Source organism: Cyprinodon variegatus, unplaced genomic scaffold, assembly GCF_000732505.1.
Source record: "Cyprinodon variegatus isolate N-32 unplaced genomic scaffold, C_variegatus-1.0 Scaffold138, whole genome shotgun sequence".
Taxonomy (NCBI): Eukaryota; Metazoa; Chordata; class Actinopteri; order Cyprinodontiformes; family Cyprinodontidae; genus Cyprinodon; species Cyprinodon variegatus.
This window is the reverse complement of record NW_015150591.1, coordinates 601259-621420: the sequence shown is the minus strand read 5'-3', so window position 1 is coordinate 621420 and position 20162 is coordinate 601259. Positions and strand designations below refer to the sequence as shown.

The window sequence follows — 20162 nt, the reverse complement described above, 5'->3', positions numbered from 1 at the left end:
ACTTCTCTAAATTCTCCTTAGGGGTGAGTGTGTGTGTGAATGATTGTTTGTCCTGTATGTTTCTGTGTTGCCCTGCGATGGACTGGCGACCTGTCACGGATGTACCCCGCCTCTCACCCGTAGACACCAGGACATAGGCACCAGCACCCCTCCTGATCATAGCAGGGATTAAAGCGTGACAGAAAATGACAACACATGTGCACACACTTTGCACAAGTGTTGATGTGTTAAAACGTCAGTCTTGTTTCTCTGTTTTGCACCATACCTGGTTCCCAATATTCACACTTCCACCCTTACTGTAATTGCACGTCCCCATTGATTTATTCAAGTGCATAGTTTGTCTTATTTTCTAAAGTGGGTTGCCACCCTACCAGCTATGAGCCAGTAACAGTATATTAGCCACAATGCATTGCTACATTTGACATACAGTATTTGGCAAAAAAGAAAATTCCAGGAATGTTTAGAGAAATGTTTAATCTCCTGTGCCTGTTCTGAAGAATTATCTTTTTAAGTGTAATTATTGAAATTATTTTTCTTTTACTATACCACACGTGTGACTAGATAACAGGTCTCTACATTTTGAGTCGCACTTTATAGGCAGAGGGCAATTGGATGACATAATCTGTGCTGTTCAAGTTCTCCAATTCTTCACGCTTGTAACCCCCACACTTGAATCTCTACTCCACTTCTAACAAGTACATACTCCATAGAGGGGCTGAGGGTGTAGTGTGGCTATTGCTCCAATAAATGTTCCACATTAAGAGTTTCCCTTTGTAGGCTCCATAGCACCACACACTTGGGAATAGGCTTGATTGTTTTTGCAGTAGATACTCGCCGACGCTAGTTCCCGGAATTATTTTAGTTTTACCTAAAGTGTAGAGAACATTAGAGTTAACCCTATAATTCCAAATGTATCATATTTGATAGATACGTTTTCTGAAATGTTTTGCGTCTGACACCTTTTGCATAATTTAATGGTAAAAACTTTGCTCAAAATCCTATTGTACACAATCAGATATACCTGATAACAGCCAGTAGAAGACTACACAAAAAATAATCTTGACTTATCGCATAGTAATAAATTATTAATAACAAAAATGTATTTCTGTTTTTTCTTTTTACATATTTTGTTAAAAGGCCAAATAAGGAATTCAAACCAAAAAAAAAACTTTCATTTTTGTTTTATTCTTGGATCGGGCTTTAAAGGGTTAATGTAAGCACAGAATAATGGGAAAAAAAAGGAATCAATGAAGAACTAGGTGTATCCCCCAAACCACGTAGTTTATTAATAAACTTTATGGAAATAGCTTCCTTTTGAGGATATTGATTTTATTCAATAAACTAGAATAGCCTTTTTTTGTTGTTGTTGCTTACAGTATGATGAGTTTTCATACATTTAAGTTAATAATGAGAATTTTTTTGGTGAAAGTTAATAAGAGGAGTGGAGCTTTCATTTTGTCATGGCGACCCCAAAAAACTATATCAAATTATTTAGCCAAATCTAATAATGTGCCATAGCAACCACCTTAGCTGCTGAATGCCTCAGCTGGCTGAAGAGGTGTCAGGCTTGTCCGCATGGGGCAGTAGTTGCATTCTGTTCATCATCAATTGACATTGGCTCACTTGGCAAAGATTCATACTGAAAGTATTTATGTTGCTTTCGTTATCTGTTTCCTTGTGTATTTCTGCCATATTGGCTAGCCAAGAGTCCCAGAGTGACGTCACACTTCCAGCTATGATATGAGCACAAAACTGAAAAGAGCATTTTCTTAAAAAAAAAAAAAACTGCTTTATTTTTAATCATCAGTATCTAAACATCTCAAGATTCTCCTATTGATGGCAATTAATGACAGGAGAGCAATTTCAGTCATCCCATCTTTAAAACTTCTTCAATAAACCCTTCTTTGCAAAACTGTCTTAGAGAAGAAACGGCTCCTTGGGAGTCGAAGAGAAGTATTTACTTTGTTTCTTGTCAAAAGAAACATTTAACTTTTATTTTTAGAGATATTTTTACATTTTGCAGATGATTGCTGATCCCTTCTCTGAGGTCTGGTTTGACAACACAGAAGGTTAGTTAGAAATCGCCATGAACGCTTGAAATGCTTTAAGAAACCTGCTGTTCTCTCATCAAGATTATGGTGCCCTGGTCATTGCCTCTCGAAAAAAAAAAAAATCCTCTCCATACACTGTAGGATAATTTGATTTCAGTGACTCATTCACAGGGTATTCTCGACAAATGCCAAAGATTGGTTGTTAAACAAAATTGACATCACATAGAATCGACCACACTAAAGATTATACATTGTTTTATCTCACTCTTTCTTATGTGTTTTTCTTTCTTCTTTAACAAAAGATAAAGTTCATTTCTACAGTATCAGTCTTTAGAATCTGCGAAATAATAACCTTACAGAGAAGATGGAGGATTTGATTATAATATTGATCTTGGATCCCCCCTTTATCATTCCTGTCACCTTTCATCGGTTTGATATTTGCCTTTCAGCCAGTCTGCCCTTATAAACTCGATCCTGCTGCTTTCCTTTATAAAGTTTATATTTAAACCATTTTCAGGAAAACTGCATGCTGTTTGATCCTGACTTAATGGGACATTGTGTGTGTGTTTGCATATGTAAGAAAAGTGTTGACATCAGAAGTGACGCTGTGTTTGCCAGGTTAAGCCACAAACAGCTGTGGTTTTGTTTGCTGCTCTTCGTCGTGCTTCTTTAAGATAAAGACTGTTATTAAATCCATTTTTTTGTACTTATCTGCATAATAACAACAGTTTGACAGTGCATATGTAATTATTTCATTATTGGTCTTTGTTTTTATTATGAAACCTCATTAAAACCATAGATTGAAATAATGTCAAGCCACTCAAGCTTAGACAGTGTTTACAATATAATTAAATGCATTTCTTGTTACATGTTCAATTCTGAAAGCTAGTTAAATTAGAAAGCATTAATTGCGGCAACATTTTCCTATCTGTTGGGCTTGCGGATTTGTGTTTTACAATGTACAGCTACAGTGTAATTGCTTTGTAGTCCAACACACCTTCCAATCATCGTAATTGCTAATTATATTGTCGGATTACAAGACAGCAGCTTCCAATTACAGCACCTTTTCCATTGCCAACAATGCAGCTTCTCCATCATCTGTGTTACCACTGCCATTTTAAGCCAACACAAACATAGAGAAAAAAGAGCTATGCTTACATGAAGTGTGCTGCACACTCTTTGTGCTTTTCTTTAGTCTGTATCATGCAATATGCATTCTACTTTCTGTAGACGTGGATAGCGGAGCTTATCTATGCCAAACTCAGTGAAATGTTTAGGTGCAACACTGCCATCTTGTGGCCATTGTAGTGCACATAATATGTTGCTACTGCCAATATTAGCTGTGCAGTGTAATTGTGCCATCTAGTGGTGATGGAGAAGACTTACAGAAATGTTTTCAAATTGGAGAGGGAAGGCCCAGAGGATTTCAGTTGAACTTGTTAAGGTATGTTAATAATTTAAAGCTTGCCTCACCCAACTGTTAAATGGTTATTAAGAGGATCTACCTCTACAGATACCTGATGTCTGTAGTATTTGTTGTGTTGCCAAGGGTTTGAATGTTTTGGCATCACAAATGGGTCAACAACTGAAACTAAACAAAGCCAGGCTAAATAACACAGAAGACCTTTGTTTAATATCACCATAGAGTCTGTTGGATGTTTAGGTATTTGTTTTATTTTTATTTTTTTAACCTCATCAGTTATGCAAAGCTCTGGGTTTTGTTTTGATGTTGTTTTTTGTTTAGTTTTTTTGTCTTCATATTAGGGTTGTTTCCGATACTAACATTTCAAACTCAATATTGATATCCAGGAAAACTATTTTCAGCACCAGTGGGATAAAAAACAAAAAAACAAAACAGAAACTTAAAGGCATGCACAAAAAAAATAAAAATAAATAAAACATGGAAAAACTCACCTTTTTTAATGTAATTATGGAAAATGCTTTCTCAACAGAATTGCAAATTCTAGTTGAAAAATCAGCAAAATAAGTAACCCAGAAATCCAAAATTAACAACAGCATAAATATGCAAACAACACTCAGCATGATATATAATACCATGACAAATTAATTAGTATCTGAACACAGTTTTCTGATAACAATACTTTTGACAACCTTATTTCTGTTTGCAAGAATCTCAATGGTTGCAGAAAGGACACTCAGTCATTACTATGTTCATGTTACATTGTTATTGGTAAATTTAATGATGGAATGATTACTGTAGTTAAGGTAAAAGCTTTTCCTAATTAGAAATAAAGTCCATATTTATATTAAATATAACCGCGGATGTCTGGGGGACAGTGATTCGCCTAGATGTTATGAATGCTGGCGTACCATACAGAATAAATTATGAACAGTTTAGTTTCTGCCTTCAACTCGTTGCCCATAGGAAGACGATACTTGGATATAACCTAACGGAATATCCGGAACGGCTCCAAATGATGCAAAACTACTATGGGTGAGTAGAACATGATGGAATAATGTAAAATCAAGGGGCCAATGTAAAAAAAAAACTGGTGTTCCCCTTTAAGCTTTCACCATCCTTATACCAGTAGTGTGTAGTCAGTCTGTTGGTTGGAGTCCCCCACCATCACTTGATATAACTATGTTCAACCTAATGGAGAAGTTCAGGTTTCACAGTTTAATAGTCTCATATTTTGGGGAAAAGAGTCTGGGGTTCTCCAAAGGATGCTGTGACATTTCTTCCCACAGACTAGTGGTCCGTTGTGTTGGTGAGTCGACTCCATGCTATTCCTCTGGACCACACAGCAAGTTTTATACCATGTTCTGGACAGAGGGAAGAGAAGTCCCAGTAATTTTTCTGCCACCCTGACCACCTAGGAGAGCCTTGCTCTCTGCAACATTGCAACGTTCAGACCACACAGAGATGCAGCTGGTCAGTAAACTGTCAATGGTTCCTCTGTACAGTGTGGTCAGGATGGAGGGGAGTGAGGCCCTCTCAGTCATTGAAACGTGTGCAGGAACTGCTGTCCACTCTTCACCAGAGCACCCCCTAAGCATTTTGCCCCGGTTACTAGATCTACTGGAGTGTATTTCATGTAAACTGTTGAGCGATTGTGTCGATTTCTTCTGAAATCTGCAATCATTTCCTTCTAGGTCCAAGCTGCTCCAAGGTTCTCCACGTCCTCTCTGTAGATGCTGGTCATGTTGAATCATCAACATTTCATACATTTTGTCATGATTTTATCTAAAGCTCAGACCGACATGCAGTGAAGCCAAACAGAGAGACACAGAGTAAAAGTTCGATGGGTTTTATTGAAATATTTCTTGAGTTCGGTGCAGAGTTTCTCCGAACTCTGCTCAGCAGGAAACTGGAAGACGAGGGGAAGACAGACTGTTAGATTCAGGCTCAGTGGGAAATTGGGGTTGTTAATCTTGAAGGAGAGGATTTGTTGCCACTCAAGTTTCCTGAGAAGTGGAGACTCTTTCACTCCAGTCTGTGTGTTGGTCTTCCAGAGTTTGTCTGATTCGGTGGAGGGCGGAACAGGGTTTACCCAGGACTCGGACAGAGTGGAGTGGAATGATGCAGCCGCTGGTTGCAACTCAGTTTTCCTGTGGTACTTGAACGGGTCGTGGTGAAGATGATTTCCTTACTCAGTGACTGATCTCAGCGTCTTCATAGTTTGGTGGATCCAAACCTCCTGTTTGGAATCCGTCGCTCAGTGTAAGACTTATTTGATCTCACTTGGGAGAGGCGATCCAGAAAGGTTCAGTTTGCAGGAAGGCTTCCTGCCGAAAGGCAAAAACAAACAGAGTTGAATCTCAGGGAGACAAGCACTATGTCAAACTCAATGTGATCTCAGCTTGACTAGAGTACAAAAACTCGAAATGCAAAAACTCAGATTAGACTCAGCATAAACAAGGCTTGGATAGAGCACCCCAAACTGGCAAACACTCTGGCGTCGAGGTAGTGGCAACCAGCAGCTTAAGTGCAGTCCTGGTGAGGAGGTAACCGTTCGCAGGTGTGTGAGGAGGCGAACCGGAACCATGCGCCTCCTGGTGGTGAACGGGAGAACACAAAGACAAGACAAACAGACAAACACAAAAACTGGAGTCCTGACACATTTAATGTTTTAGTTAGATCCACAGCACCCTTAAATGAAATGGTGTGGTATATTGCTGGACATCTTGTACAAACCATAAATTCATTCACATTAGTCAGTGAGAAGTTTTATACCTGCTTTGACTGCAGACATTTGCAAATTTCTGTATTCTCTTCACACTCTAAGGAAATGTTGTTACATACTAATACCTTTTAGGAAGCAGTAGGTAGTCATTATAGATTGATCAAGGGCCTGAGCAATGATCACAGCTAAGATAAAGAGTTCCGTAACTTTGATCACATGTGGAATTTGAAAATTTTAAATGTTTTTTTTATGATTCATGATTACCTTGCAGGCCATAAAATAACTTAAAGACTAACGAAACGTAACAAAATGGTAAAATATTGATTGGTCACTAGCAAAAGGAGGAGTTGAACCCATGTCAACCATAGTTGGAGCTGGGGGGATGGCAGGGGATGGCACTGAACCCCCCCTGGTTGCCCTCACCTGCAGATGATTCATATTCTACAGCAACAGATAATTGCTGTGTATTACTTGGTCCTATGCAAAGGGTTAAAGAGCATAGAATAAAAGTACAGTATATTGGATAAAAATTTTATTTGCATACAAGGTTACCAGTTTAAAATGTTACTCAACTAAAAGTAAAAATCACCTAAGCGAAATGTAATTTTTGGTTAAACTTTGCTACTTTTTTTTAGCCGAAAATTATTTCTCTGGTCAATTTCAAAAAGTCAATTTTCAAAATCTTGAAAAAAAAACATCTAATTAATTCTGCACCAACAATGGCGTATATGGTACACTGCAAAAACAATCTATAAATAAATAAAATTCCTTAAATCAAGCGTATTTTACCTTAATGTTAGTAGGTAAATGGGATGATTTACCCATGGAATGAGTATTTTTACTCTTAGAATAAGATAATTACATAAAATTCACTTGTAATAAGACAATGTCATTGCTTTTTCTTATTTTAAATGTAAATTGTCTTGTTCCATTGGCAAAGTGTCTCACTTACCTCCTCAATTCAAGAACAAGTGCACTTAGTTTAGGAAAAAATTACTTATTTAGATTTAAATTTTTTGCAGTGATAAATGGTCTATACTTCTATAGCACTCTAGTTTGCCTCCCTGTTTTCAGGATATTTGATCATCTATTGATTAAAACACCCACATATGGACACATGCAGAGTTGTATCATAGATTTATTTTTTATATCGTTTAAAATAGTATATTACAGACACAAAACTTATCTGGTTTGTGCCTAACATGTACTTAAATATATCAAATGTTTAGAAACAAATGATTTCCCTCCTCCTTAGGCCCGCAAGAAATAAAATCTAGCTCCCCCACTACTAATAATAAAAAATGAAAAATCTTGATGGAAGGCTTATTTAATTGCGTAGCTATATCGAGGTGTCTATAGGTAATATTTTCACTTCAACATTTTTTTTTTCTGCTTTTATGTCCTAAAATCTACAACATTCAATGTCTGCTTATGGTAAAATGTCAGATGTGATTAAGGACTTTTGTTTTTTTACATTTATGCCACGCTTTGTGGAAAATGAGAAAAGAAGTGAAAGGCTTTCTATATGTTCTTCACCTCTGGTTTCCCATTTTAGACCCTAAGGATCTCTGTCCTTTCTCTTGTCATGCAATGCACAGACCGCCCTCTGGCCACCATAATATGTTCTTCCTCTATCGGTTTTGTTTTCATTGAAAAGCAGCCATGTGATCTGTGTGTGTCTGTGTGTACAGTAGCAGCTATTCAGGTTTCGCTCTCAGAGTTGGGACTCCTCCCCATATGCGGTTGTCTGAGTGCTTGCCTTATGTGTCATCCTTATGTCTCATGCTCCGATAAGTAATTAGGCAGCCTGCTTGTCCTGTCCTGATGTTAGGTTTCAGAAACACCTGGGGTTGTTACCCAGTGCGGTTTTCCCCCAACTTAACAATCTTCTCTTCGAAGGAGTGAAATTTAAAACTTTCTCATTCAATCAGCATCAAAATCTATTTGACATTTCCTGTTTTTTTTTTTATGTCTGATCCATTATAATTCAAGAACCCTGCCTAAAGGCAACCACTTAAAATTTATTACGAAGAAAAAGGGTCAGCCAGAGTCTGAGCAGCATCCATCTCTATACTATAATTTCATGTTTCCCTCCATATATGCAGGGAGGAGAGGTAAGCAATAAAGAGGCTCTACTGTGTAAAACCTGAAGATAAGATTTAATTACTAACATTTGCAATTAGCTGCATACTGCTGAGTTGAAACTTAATTTCTGAAGCAGGCTCTGTGGCACAAATTATTTCAGACTGAAACTACAATTTGGAATTTATTTCTAATATTTAGCTTTTAGTTTGTATGGTAAAAGCAGAAAAAAAAGTTGTTTTTTTGTACACAAACATTGTGGGAGTAAAAACAGGTTTTGTCCTTCATTCTGGGCTAGTTGCTGCACTAGCTTAGGTAATTCAGATGCCCATGATTAAGTGTTCAGTTTGATATATAACTTTATGTGCTTTGCAACGTTATAATATATATTATGCAAATGGAGATTTTCATCCAGTGTGGTGATGCTAAGACACATGATTAGGAATAAAGCATGCACGTTTATTAAAGAACTACTTTTGTGTTTTTGTTTCCTTAAGGTAGGACATTATCATTTTTTTTAATGTATTTTTTATGTATTTATAGCGTAAATAAAATGCCCCTGTGTAATTTAAATTTTTGCTTTACTATAATCATTGATTTTTCAATTTCTTTTATCAGCACATTTCGTTGTGTTCTGCTATATATGACAAGTGTACTTTCCATATACTGAGCTGTTATTGGTCTGAATAGCGTTTCCTGTATGAACAGGCACAGTGGCCCCCTGAGATGACACCAGATGCCACCCAGTTCTCACACAGACTGACATTTAAGGTGGACCTGGTTGTTAAATATCTCCCTGTTTGGATATTGGAGAAAAACAAAATAAAGCTGATGACATTTTAATTTTTACAATTACATTTTATTTTGTAATAACTTTAAACTGCTCAACTTATTAACTTTCATAAATTAGTAAGCTGTTAAATGTTGAGATAATTGTAGTATTATATATTTAGGTGCTTCTAGTGATTTTGTGAGGAACTAAAAATCAAAAGATGCACATTTTCACTTTATCAGTTTATTTCTAAAAAGCAGATTCACAGTTTCATCAGAAAAATAAGCATTTGCTGGGTCTTTTTGTGAAATGTTCCCATGGTCTAATTAAAATGTAGTAGTATTTGAAAGCACTAATTGTTACACCCTGAGCCCGACTTCCTTTTTTTAAACATTTTTCTAATAATATAAATCTGAATAATCCAACTTTATTAAACCAAAATGTTAGAAATAAATCTTAAACTACACCTTGAAATCCTAACCAATATCCATAAACGTATTTATCCCACTACGGCAGGTCAAGTGAAACATCCTGTGTTGTACTTTATGTACATGGCAGATGAATTTTGGGCTTTGAGAAGAAATTTCATGGGAAATTAGCCGACTTATCTCACCACAGTTTGATCACTTCATATGTTGTGTTGCTCTGTTTGCCTCATTATGCTTCAGTGTGTACTGCAATGATACAGGATTAATTAAAGGCTGTCAGCAGTGGATGAGTTATGACTCCTCTCCAGCGACTCCACTCCACAATTCAAAGCTTCCTCCTTACTTTGCCGGGCCGCCTGAAGGGAACAGAGCTCCCCATAGACACACACACACACACATCCCTACACACACCCCTTTACACACACAGCATGGGGAGGAAGTATAGTCTATGACGAGAAGAAGAATCCGTAAAGAGAGCTCAGAGAGAGAGTGGAGTGTGATCCAGTGTGAAACGGGATGAAAGAGTTTTGTGACGTGACATGTGGACTGCTGCTGACATTGTTGTTTTGTGTAGCAGGAGATCGAGTGTGTGAAGATGTACGGACTCCTATTCTCTGCCTGTTTAGCACCACGGACAGTGTGGCTGTTGGATGATCTGCTGAGAAACTTTATAGAAAGGGGTTTATAGGTAACAGTGGTGTGAATGCCAGAGCATGCTTGAGTCTTCTACTGCTGTGCTGAATGATTTAGGCATTTATTTATTTTATTTTAAGTATAAGGTATCCACTTTACTTTGGCTGTTATGGTTAATGGTGCTGTGTGCGGCAGTCTGTGACATTTATTGGCTGTTTAGGGTGTGTGGGATGCTTTAGGATTATTTTGACATGTTTTTGGTTGTATGTGCGATGATATGTGCAGGGTAGTGTGTGCTGAAGTGCATGCTTGTGTCGGGGAAATGTACCGGCGTTCACCCTGTGCCAGAGCAAGAGTTCATTTTGACTTCAGTGAGGAGGTCATCAGGAAACTTCATGCCACAAATCACAGCCATCCTCACAGGTTAGCAAATGGTTCATCACACACACCTTTATGTTGCTATGCAGTATTATGCTTTTTATTATGTCTCTTTACGCAGTGTCTATTTCTTTATGACTTCTAAATTCTGCACTAACTTTTTGTCCTCTTTCAAAAAGTCACTGGGTTGCCTTCTCTCTGTATGTTTCTCTGTCAATGTGTATAAAAAAAATCCTTACTTCCTTATTTCTATATCATTGAGCATTTGACTTATTTCAAAAGTTAACACCCTTAATAACACTTGGAAGATGTGATGTTAAATGCACACTAATGCTGTTTTGGTGAGAAACTCTAACAAGTGCAAGCTGACATGTTTCAGCGTGCAGCAGGGCTTTTTTTTTTTTTCACAGAGGATTGCTTCAGACAGTGTTGTGTTTGTGGAGTAAAGAGAGTCAACTTTTTAGCCATGCAAATGACTCTGGAAGTGTTTCAAGGATTTGTTTATTATCATGGCTTTTTTTTTTTAGCTGTGGTTTAAATATAGTCGCTTCTCTGTGGCACACTGGTGACCAGATGACCTGAAGGATGTAAACACAAAAGTAGAACAAATGATGACATTGAAGGGTCTGTAATGGAATTAGCCTTTAGCTGTTACTTTATTTGATTTTGTTGCCATGCAGGCTGCTTTGTCAGCCTTTCTTAAATTTTTTCTCTGGTAAAAGTTTCCAAACCCTTCCCTGGAGATACAATAATCTCTTTTTGGTTTGTTCTGGTGAGTCAAAGCTTGGGTAGCAAAGCTCTAACTTTGTTTTTTTTTGACAGGATTCAACTTAAAAAGCTTTGTGTTTTGAAAAAAACATTTCAATGCAATCTGACAAATTCTGTATTCAAATAAACCTTTAACTTAAACTCAAAGAAGTAATTCCCCCTTAAACGTTTTAGGGCTTGGCGTCTTTCAGACCGTGTCATTTATAGGCAGGGGCTGTTAATGAGTTGTGAATGTTTTTATGAGGTGAAGTAAGAAAGCAACTATATGATCTCCAGTCAAGTTCAAAAACTTTCAGCCAGTTCAGTTTTTTTTTTTTAAGGCTAAAGAAGATTATTTTCACATCTGTCTAACCAATCAACAATATTTGCTGCTAAAAATGTGAGGTTTTTTCTTCCATTTTAGATAGGACGCAATATTAAAAAATGCTACATGAGTCTCGATTGAAACAAGAAGGGAATGTCTATTAAAAAAATCAAAAGAAATATCAAGAATAATAATTAATGCAGGGGAGCAACAATGCATGCACTGCATATCTAAGGGTATGGCTTCATCAACATATCTGCCAATACCTATAAAAGTAAAAAATGCTAATATCAGTAAAAAATGGTGGCCGACTGATGTATCAGTCTATTGCAATCCAAAAAGTGTTTTAATGCTTGAATCTGGCTCCAACCAAATTGGCTGGAGGATGAGTGGACCTGTAGGCTGCAGTGATCAAAACTCCAGTCAATGCTAGTATAAGCTGTTATGTTTCTGAACAGTAGTTTTCAGAGGATTAGATCGTTCATTTTACACTAAATGAAATAACAGGATATTGATGTTTTGGCTTACATTTAATCCAGCTTGTTGAATTTTAACCAAAAGTAAACTGTATGATTTTATTTGCTTATTAATTACTGTTGTAGAGATATAATAATAAAGCACACCTAAAAAAAAATCAACAATACTTTGACTGTAACAATAATTACAACTTAATTATTTCCACCTTATTAATCTGTATTATATTCATTTTTAAAGTTTGTCTCTGATGTCTGCCTTTTTATTCATAGGCATCAAATGAAACAATTTGAGGCAAAGTTTAATTCGACTCAATGTAATTAAATCAGGTTGTAGTTCTTTGGATTGAACCAGCTGGTAATAACTTTAATAAGCCCCACTATATAAATACAATACATTTAATTACCAGGAAAAACACAAGGAAGGGAGTGGAATTAAGGAAGACTGAAGTTGGAGTCGCTTTAGGGGCTTTTAAAGCTTAGGTTTAGTATGTAGGAAGCACAGGAAGTCAGAGATGAGGAGAAGTGATGCATGTTGACTGTATCAGGGCAGAAATAAACCAGGAGAAAAACTAGGCTGGGTCTCACCCCAAGAGGACTATAGTTAATCCAGCTCAGATGGCATACAGGGGAAAAAAAGCTGAACAAGAAATGGATAAATATAGACTCATCATAATGAAGTGTTGATATTTGCAAAGCTTTAGACATTTGTGCAAAATGACCTAAAGGGTCTCTGTTTAAATCAAATATCTTTCCCTTTTGCCCCTTTAAAGGACTGGAAATCAACTAGTGTTACTTCATTGGTTCTAACACAAAGTACTCAGTATGTGCTTTCATTTCTAAAGCCATAATACTTTATTTAGAGTATTTTCATGGATATCTGTAGCTGTTGGGTTCAGGAGACGTTAAACATCCCACCTCTGTTTGAGTAGGTTCCACCTCTGTGACTGTAGACTTCCTGTGGAAAGTACTGGCCTCTTTTTAAAAAAAGAGAAGTTCACAGATCCCATATTGTACTCTGCTGCATGTCTTAAAAATTAGAGGAGGTCAATAAAAAACGCATGAGATTTCTGAATATTATATTAGCAGTTGCTCTGTGAACAAATGTGGTTTTGTTAACTTCTTACATATTTGCACATATGCAACGATTACTGTTTGAATGCATTTGTCTTAAGTGTGCAGTATATATCCCAGACAGTTTCTTACACACCCAACCAGGACAGTTAATCTCACAGAAGCTAAACCAAATATTTTGATCAGTGACCCATATTTATATAGCATAATCCCAAAGATTATCTCTCCTTTGCTGGTAACAAAGTGTTTTGTGGTTTTATGAATGCCTTGATTATTATGATCAGTTTTATTCCATGAAGACAGAATTTATGAAATATTCTGGCTTTGAAAATTTTTTAGTTTTGATTTAGAAAACCAGGTCAAATTTGGGATAAAAACACAGTTTTATGTGGTGTCATGGGTTATAAATTATGCTACAGAAGACAGTTTTGTTCAACTTTTGCAGTGCGAGCTGTAAAACGCCTACCTGCCTTAAAGCTTTTCTAAAACGTTTTGTAAATATATTTTTTATGATCCAGAAATATGTATTGCACACATAGCCCTGAGGCTTTAAGTTGAAACCTTTCCAGCTTGGTGACCCATTTCTCTTTCAAAGGCGGGACTTAGTAGTAGTGTTTTGTGCTTGCTTGTCCATGGGTGGAGCAGAGGTGCATTAAATAGTTTTGCGGTTTAGCTTTATTTTATTCACAGGAGCCTTCAGTCATCATTTGACGTGTTGTTGAGGAGATCCATATACACAAACTGTAGTGTAACCAGGCTGCTGCGGTTATGTGGTTTGGGATTTTTCTGTTTCTGTTGTTTCTGTGAATGACTAAAGCTGAAATTAGCTGCTGCTGCAGAGCAGTAAATTAGCTGATGATGATGGTGATTATGTCAATTAAGTTAATGACAAGTTGATAATTACAAGCAATACTACTGATAGCTGGGAAGATCACAAGAATGAAGGCGATGGGGACTGTGGTGGGTGCCTCTGATGATTAGGCAGGGTTTTGGGAGTTTTAGGCCTACGTCAGTGGTTAGGGGGATGCTGCCATGGAGACCCTAAAAGCTTTTGTAGGTGTATTTTTTATTTTTTTTTGTAAAAATTTTAGAAATACAGATGTGTGTCAGTTTTGGATGCAAAATTATGGGATGGACTAAACGATGAAATAAATATGTGACTCTATATTAGTTGCCAATAAGAAAGTATAAAAGGTTACAATGAAATTTGACTGAGTTTGATTGTAATTATGTATTAGTACCAATGTTTTATTGTGAAAGATTGTTATGATGGTACGGGATAGGCAAATATGAGCCTTGGGGCTTCAGCCTAATCCTTTTTCGGTTGCTTTGTGATGGATTCTTCTGTAAAAATTATTATTTAAGCTTTTGTTTTTAAACCGAAATACAGTAATCATTTATTCATTCATTCATTCATTCATTCATTCAAATGCTCTATTAAATCTTAAAGACCGGTTTGAAGCACCATAAAGTCAGGGTAAATCATTAAAGGAGACGAAAAAGATTCAATCTGATTTTGTGATGTTTATTATTGAAACGAAGGCCAGTTAATAGAATGAAAATGTACAATCTTGTGCTTCTTTATGTTTATCTGTAACCAATTTACCTTTGGGTAGCTTGTAACCGTAGTTTACAGTAGTTGCTGTTCCTAACTGTTTTTTGTATAAAATTAAACTATTAAGTTATTTTCTTTCTCTTGTTGTTTAGATGAAATTTGGCCTAGTCTGATTAAACCTTTGCAACTCAATACATCCTCAGGCCAGTTATCTTCCTTGCTAAGATAAATAGCTAGGTTAAATAAGCAGATACCCATGCATTTTAGCAGGTTGATAAATAGTATTTGCGTGAGCTTAAATGATACTCTACTATAATATGAGTTTTTTTATTTTATTTATTCCTTTACATTTCACACATCACACCCAACTTTTACATTGCCGACTCTCCATAAGGAGAGTAGCTATTGGTTGTCTTAAAAGTATCTTAATGACGTCCTTGTCTAACGTGGATGTTTGATAATGGCTGTCAGCCTTTACTTTAACTTTCCAATACTGTCAAGCAAAAAGTAAGAACACACAAAATATGTTAAGAAATAAAAATATGCTTTATGAAATAAAATCACTTTAAGGCTTTTCCTGAGGGCCCCCATATAAATCAATCAATTTTTTTAGAATATGAATGTCTCAGTATTCAACTCATTATCTCTTAATAATAATTATTTTATATTATATGTTTTATTATAAAATATTTTTAATATAATATTCAATATTAATATTGACCAGCAGTAGGTCTCCAATGACTCTATTGAGATGATCAAACAGCGATCACTACAGCAATCAATAGAATAATATTAAAATCAAAACTTTAATTACAGTGTGAAATATATAATTAGGGAAAGGGGTTTTGTTAGAAGGAGGATATGACAAAAAACCAAAATCATTTGGTCAAAAACAACAGATGGAGTTAATTTAACCGAAGCCCTCATAAAATCCTGACCAAAAAGTCTGTTTACAAACTAATACAAAATCCTCATTCTGAGCTAAATTCAAACTTTTACAAAGTCTTACCATGAAATGTGAAATCAACAATCAGAAAATGGGATAAAAACTTAAATAACTGAAAAATTTTACATTGTCCAGAGCTATGTGTGATCTGATGTTGCATCACCGGTGCATGTTGTTAGTTGGTTTTATTTAAAGGACCTACTTTATGTTTTTTTAAGCCCCTTAGAATCACCTATAGGCAAATATGTAATGAAATAATGGCTCTGGCACTAATCTCTGGCACTGTGGACTAATTTGTTATGAAAGAGAATTTTTTTTTTTTTTTTTTTAACCCCCCCAAAAAAAAATTTCCTTTAAAGCGATGTTATGTCTGGGTCATGACATCAGCATTTAACTCTGCTTTTAAAGGGTGAACAAAGTGAAGGATCTCCCAAGGCCAAAATGTAGATTTTCACAACTCAGAGTCTCTCCACACAAGCCAGGATATCTGGAAAACAGCAGGACATTTTTATGCAGTTGTGCCTTTCAACCACAAATAAACATGAATGATCCTAAATAAACCTGGCCAAAGTGAAGATGGCATGAACGCTCTGGTTTTGAGCCAGGTGTGTACATGAAAAAACTGATTTTAACCTCAAGTGCATCAAGGTGTGCCATAAATTTTGCTGCTTTGTGTCACACATGTGCGACCATTGCGTATTTACTTGAGCCATATGCTGTATTTTTAAAAAAGGTGTTGTAAATCCATTTTAAAACACCTTCCATGTGTATGATATTATTTTTTTTTAAAACTGTGTAGGGGAGATATTTGTTTTCTTTTTTATATCGTAAACCATTTGTACAGCCTGCCACTACGTGATCCGCCCCGGAAGCACATCCGGGTGTCCATACATAATGTAATTATGGTACTAAAATGACTTATTTCTATCGTTAACTCACTAAAGAATGCTAATACACATCTTTGAAAAATGTTTTATGACTTTTGTGAGATCATTTAAAGCTTTTTACATTTTCTTCATTAAACAGCTTCTCTGACGTCATCGTGGGACATGCTCAGAGCAGTCCTGCAAAATATGATAAAACCATGTTTATCTGCATTTTAGGTGTTTCTTTCTTTAGATTAAGCACTATATAGCATAAAGTTAAAAAGAAACAAAAACAAAGAAAAAAAAACTTAAAAAGACTAGATTTATGTTTAAAGCTGAAAAAGTTAGCCACCAGAAGTAGCGTAGGATCCTATTTCGGGTACAGACCGGGCAGAGATGACTGATAAACAGAAAGGATTTTAAGGCACTTGTTTTCTCAGTAAACACATTATTACATTATTAACTCTAACATGTCATATTTTAATGCACTTACTGTTTTTGGGGAGGGAAAAATGTCATTTAGGTGTTTTTAATAAAATAAAATCGAGGGCAACCCTGATGTGTATCTGGATGCCCAAATGAGCTGATGGCGCATGCGCAGAACGGATCGTGCTTCCGGGACAGATCAGGTAGTAACACAACCTCTCAGACAGTAGCCAAAAAAGAACAGATGCTGCCATTACCCCGTCTTGATTGGAGCAAGTAGGCGTTGGTTCCGATGCAGGCAAAGCATAGTTAAAGTGGGTCCTTAATCGAGGGGGCATTCGTTCATAGATATTCTCCAACCGTTTATTTTCACAGCACAGGAAAGGGTGTCTGCTCAGACACCAGAACTCATGAGCATTACTCAGAGGGCATGAATAAAGAGAAATACAACTTTGTGCTTGATTTTTACTAAGCAATTGCATCATAACATAGCTAAAACCTCAAAGACATTGTTTATGCATGATATAGCCCATTTCAACAAGTCTGCAGGAAATATTTACTTTTAGCTCTGTTTCAGTCAACTAAATATTCAGACCACCTCAGCTGGCCAAAAGATTCACTTCTCAATGTCATGATCGGTTTTACGAATCTGACCCACATGTAGAGAAACCGCTCATAGAGCACGGTAAAAGTTTAACAGGTTTATTGTGGAAGTCAACAGGAGTAGGATCTGGTACTCAGTGAGCTGGTGAACCGGAACTGGAAGTGAGAAGGGAGGTTCAGAGATCAGTTCAGGGACCGTGGGAATCTTGGATGCTCTTAGATAATGCAGGAATGGAACTCATGTTTGTGGGGGGTCTGGTTAGTCCTTGAATCCAGTCTGTGTGTCGCATCCAGTGAAACGTGCACATGTTGGAGTGCGGACAGGTAGACAAGCGTTGGATCCGGAGGAGTAATGGAGTGGACTGTCACTCGGATTTCCGATTGGTACTTGAACGGAACATGTGGAGGTCTACCCTGCTCAGTGGGAACTCAGTATTTCCTTCCAGGGGGGAGAAGGTCCAGGTATCCAGTTACACAGGAAAACTTCCTGCCGGAGAGCTAAGACAAAGAACTCGTTAGACTCGGAGAAACAAAGCTAGATTGGACTCAGCTAATCTCAGCTTGACTAGAGTACCCAAAACTGGCAAATACTTTGGTGTTGAGGTAGTGACAGCCCACTGCTCAAATACTCCTCCAGATAATGGTCAATGAGTCGCAGGTGTGCAGGGAGGGACAGCGAAGTCAGGGCACCTCCTGGTGGTGGAAAAAGGAAACACACAAACAGGCCACACAAACTGGATTCCTAACACTCAAGTTGTGAAGTCTTTGACTGCTGGGAAAAACGTTCATTTCAATGTAAAAAAAAACCAAGATAGTTAGATTTTAACACTTGAGAGGAGAAATTAAATAAAAAAGGTATATTAATACAGCAGAATAGAAATGTTTATGATGTATAAGCCTTATCAAAGTCAGTATACAAACATTAATTTTAATTCAACTAAGCAGGATTGATGACAACATATATATAACATTAACTGATATGTTCTTTTTATGTATGTGCAAGTACTCTGCAAACAATGTGTCACGAAAGTCACATGTTTGTCCTACAGTATAAAGAGGAAGGAGGAAAAGTGACCTTGGGTGGGACACTTCAGAAAAAAACTGGCACATGCAACACTGCTGTTTACGAGCTTCAAATTTATTTACAAAAAACACGTTCCTTCTTCTTTTATTGAGTCACTGTTAGCTTTTATTACTACATGTACCACAGAAGTGTGTTTAATTTCCTCTTTTCACCCCAAATGTTCTGATATGTCCCCCTGCATTCATAACATTTTAATAGTGCACGTTTAGCCAACATTGTTCTGTGGTTCCTCATAAAACACGAGAGCTGAGTATTTAGACTGTAAATGATCGTGAAAGAGAGATTTTACTGGATGACTTTGTACGTTAATGTGCCTGTATAATAGACAGTGATTGCGTCAGTGGCCTCATTTCTATTATTAAATTGTGTATCTAGTTGAAGTCCAGTTTTATTCTATTTTTGGCTTCAGAGGATAGAAGGTTATGGAGATACTTGAATTTATTTGTCTATAATCAGAATTTGGGTCTATAAAGGATTGCAGATAAATCTTAGAAAAAATAGAAAAGCAGACATATATCAGTATTTTATACTTTCTTGCCATGCTTTGTGTAATATTTGTTTTTATGCATATTTATGCAATCCAATAGAATGTTGCTAAAATATGAACATTATGTAATGAATCTTGACCGTTAGCAATAAATGGTCAAACTCAGACCAGATGGTTTTACTTAGAAGTTGTTTTTTATTAGATATGCATCACTTAGGTTGACCAGAGAATCAGAGATTTTTTTTCCATGAATTACTCTGATTAATTTGCAAATACAATGTAAAAAAAAATCTGATTATTTGTTCTTCCCTATTCAAAGCATCTCAACTAAAAACTTGTTTCATTTTAAAAACTCCAACTAGCAGCATGAAGCTAAATGACCTGATTGGGACAGGTGCTTTAATGCAAGGCTAGGAATAATTTATGTACTGCACTTTTTTATTAGGATTTTCACACTCATTTTATCATTTTGCAAAGAAATACTGCTTTATTTTTAAGTTACATAAAAGCTCTTAATATTATTATATTTCCCCCATTATCCATTGCAGTACTGGGGCGATGCAACCCCACCAGCTGTTCCTTCTAAATGGTTTATCAAGCTGCTATACATAAGGCTTGCTGCGCTGCAGGTAGAGGCAGGAAAAATACAGAACCTACATTTTCCTAATAATTTGAAAGGATTAAAATTATTCATTAATTAATTAACAGGTGGAGGCCGATTTAATAGGCCTATTTTTCAATTCTTCACACTGGGCATGCATGTAGTGACAGTGGAGAGGAAAAAAATACCTTTTAACTGAAATAAATGTCCAGAAGCATGACTACACTGAAAAAAGGCCATGATACAATATCTAGGTAGATACCGAGATTTTGATGGCAGCAGCACAGCTGATATTTCAAGACTGGATGGAGTCACACCCAAACAACCGCAGACCAGATGACGCTACTATGATGGGAAAAAGCAGAGAGAACATTAAGTTATGAGTTGAACTTAACAAATACTTCAGAATGGGAGAATATAGACAGAATGAGGAAAATTGGTCCCTATGTGATCCAGCAGTCTAAGCCTATAGCAGCACAAATTCAG

General features: G+C 36.6%; 1 protein-coding gene across 3 annotated transcripts in view; it reads left to right on the top strand.

Annotated features, from left to right (window-relative positions):
• The window catches only part of LOC107085960 (cAMP-specific 3',5'-cyclic phosphodiesterase 4B-like), a 191213-nt gene that overhangs the window by 66377 nt on the left and 104674 nt on the right, over positions 1 to 20162 (top strand). Inside the window, exons 1-2 of one of the 3 annotated variants that reach the window (XM_015376658.1) lie at positions 9949 to 10166; positions 10397 to 10534. The exons of 1 other annotated variant lie outside the window; for it this stretch is intronic. In XM_015376658.1, the coding sequence (XP_015232144.1) occupies positions 10434 to 10534 (101 nt within the window). In that variant the 5' untranslated portion in view covers positions 9949 to 10166; positions 10397 to 10433. Of the gene's footprint in view, positions 1 to 9948; positions 10167 to 10396; positions 10535 to 20162 lie in introns of those variants that run through there. One more of the 3 variants, XM_015376657.1, reaches the window with a different exon arrangement.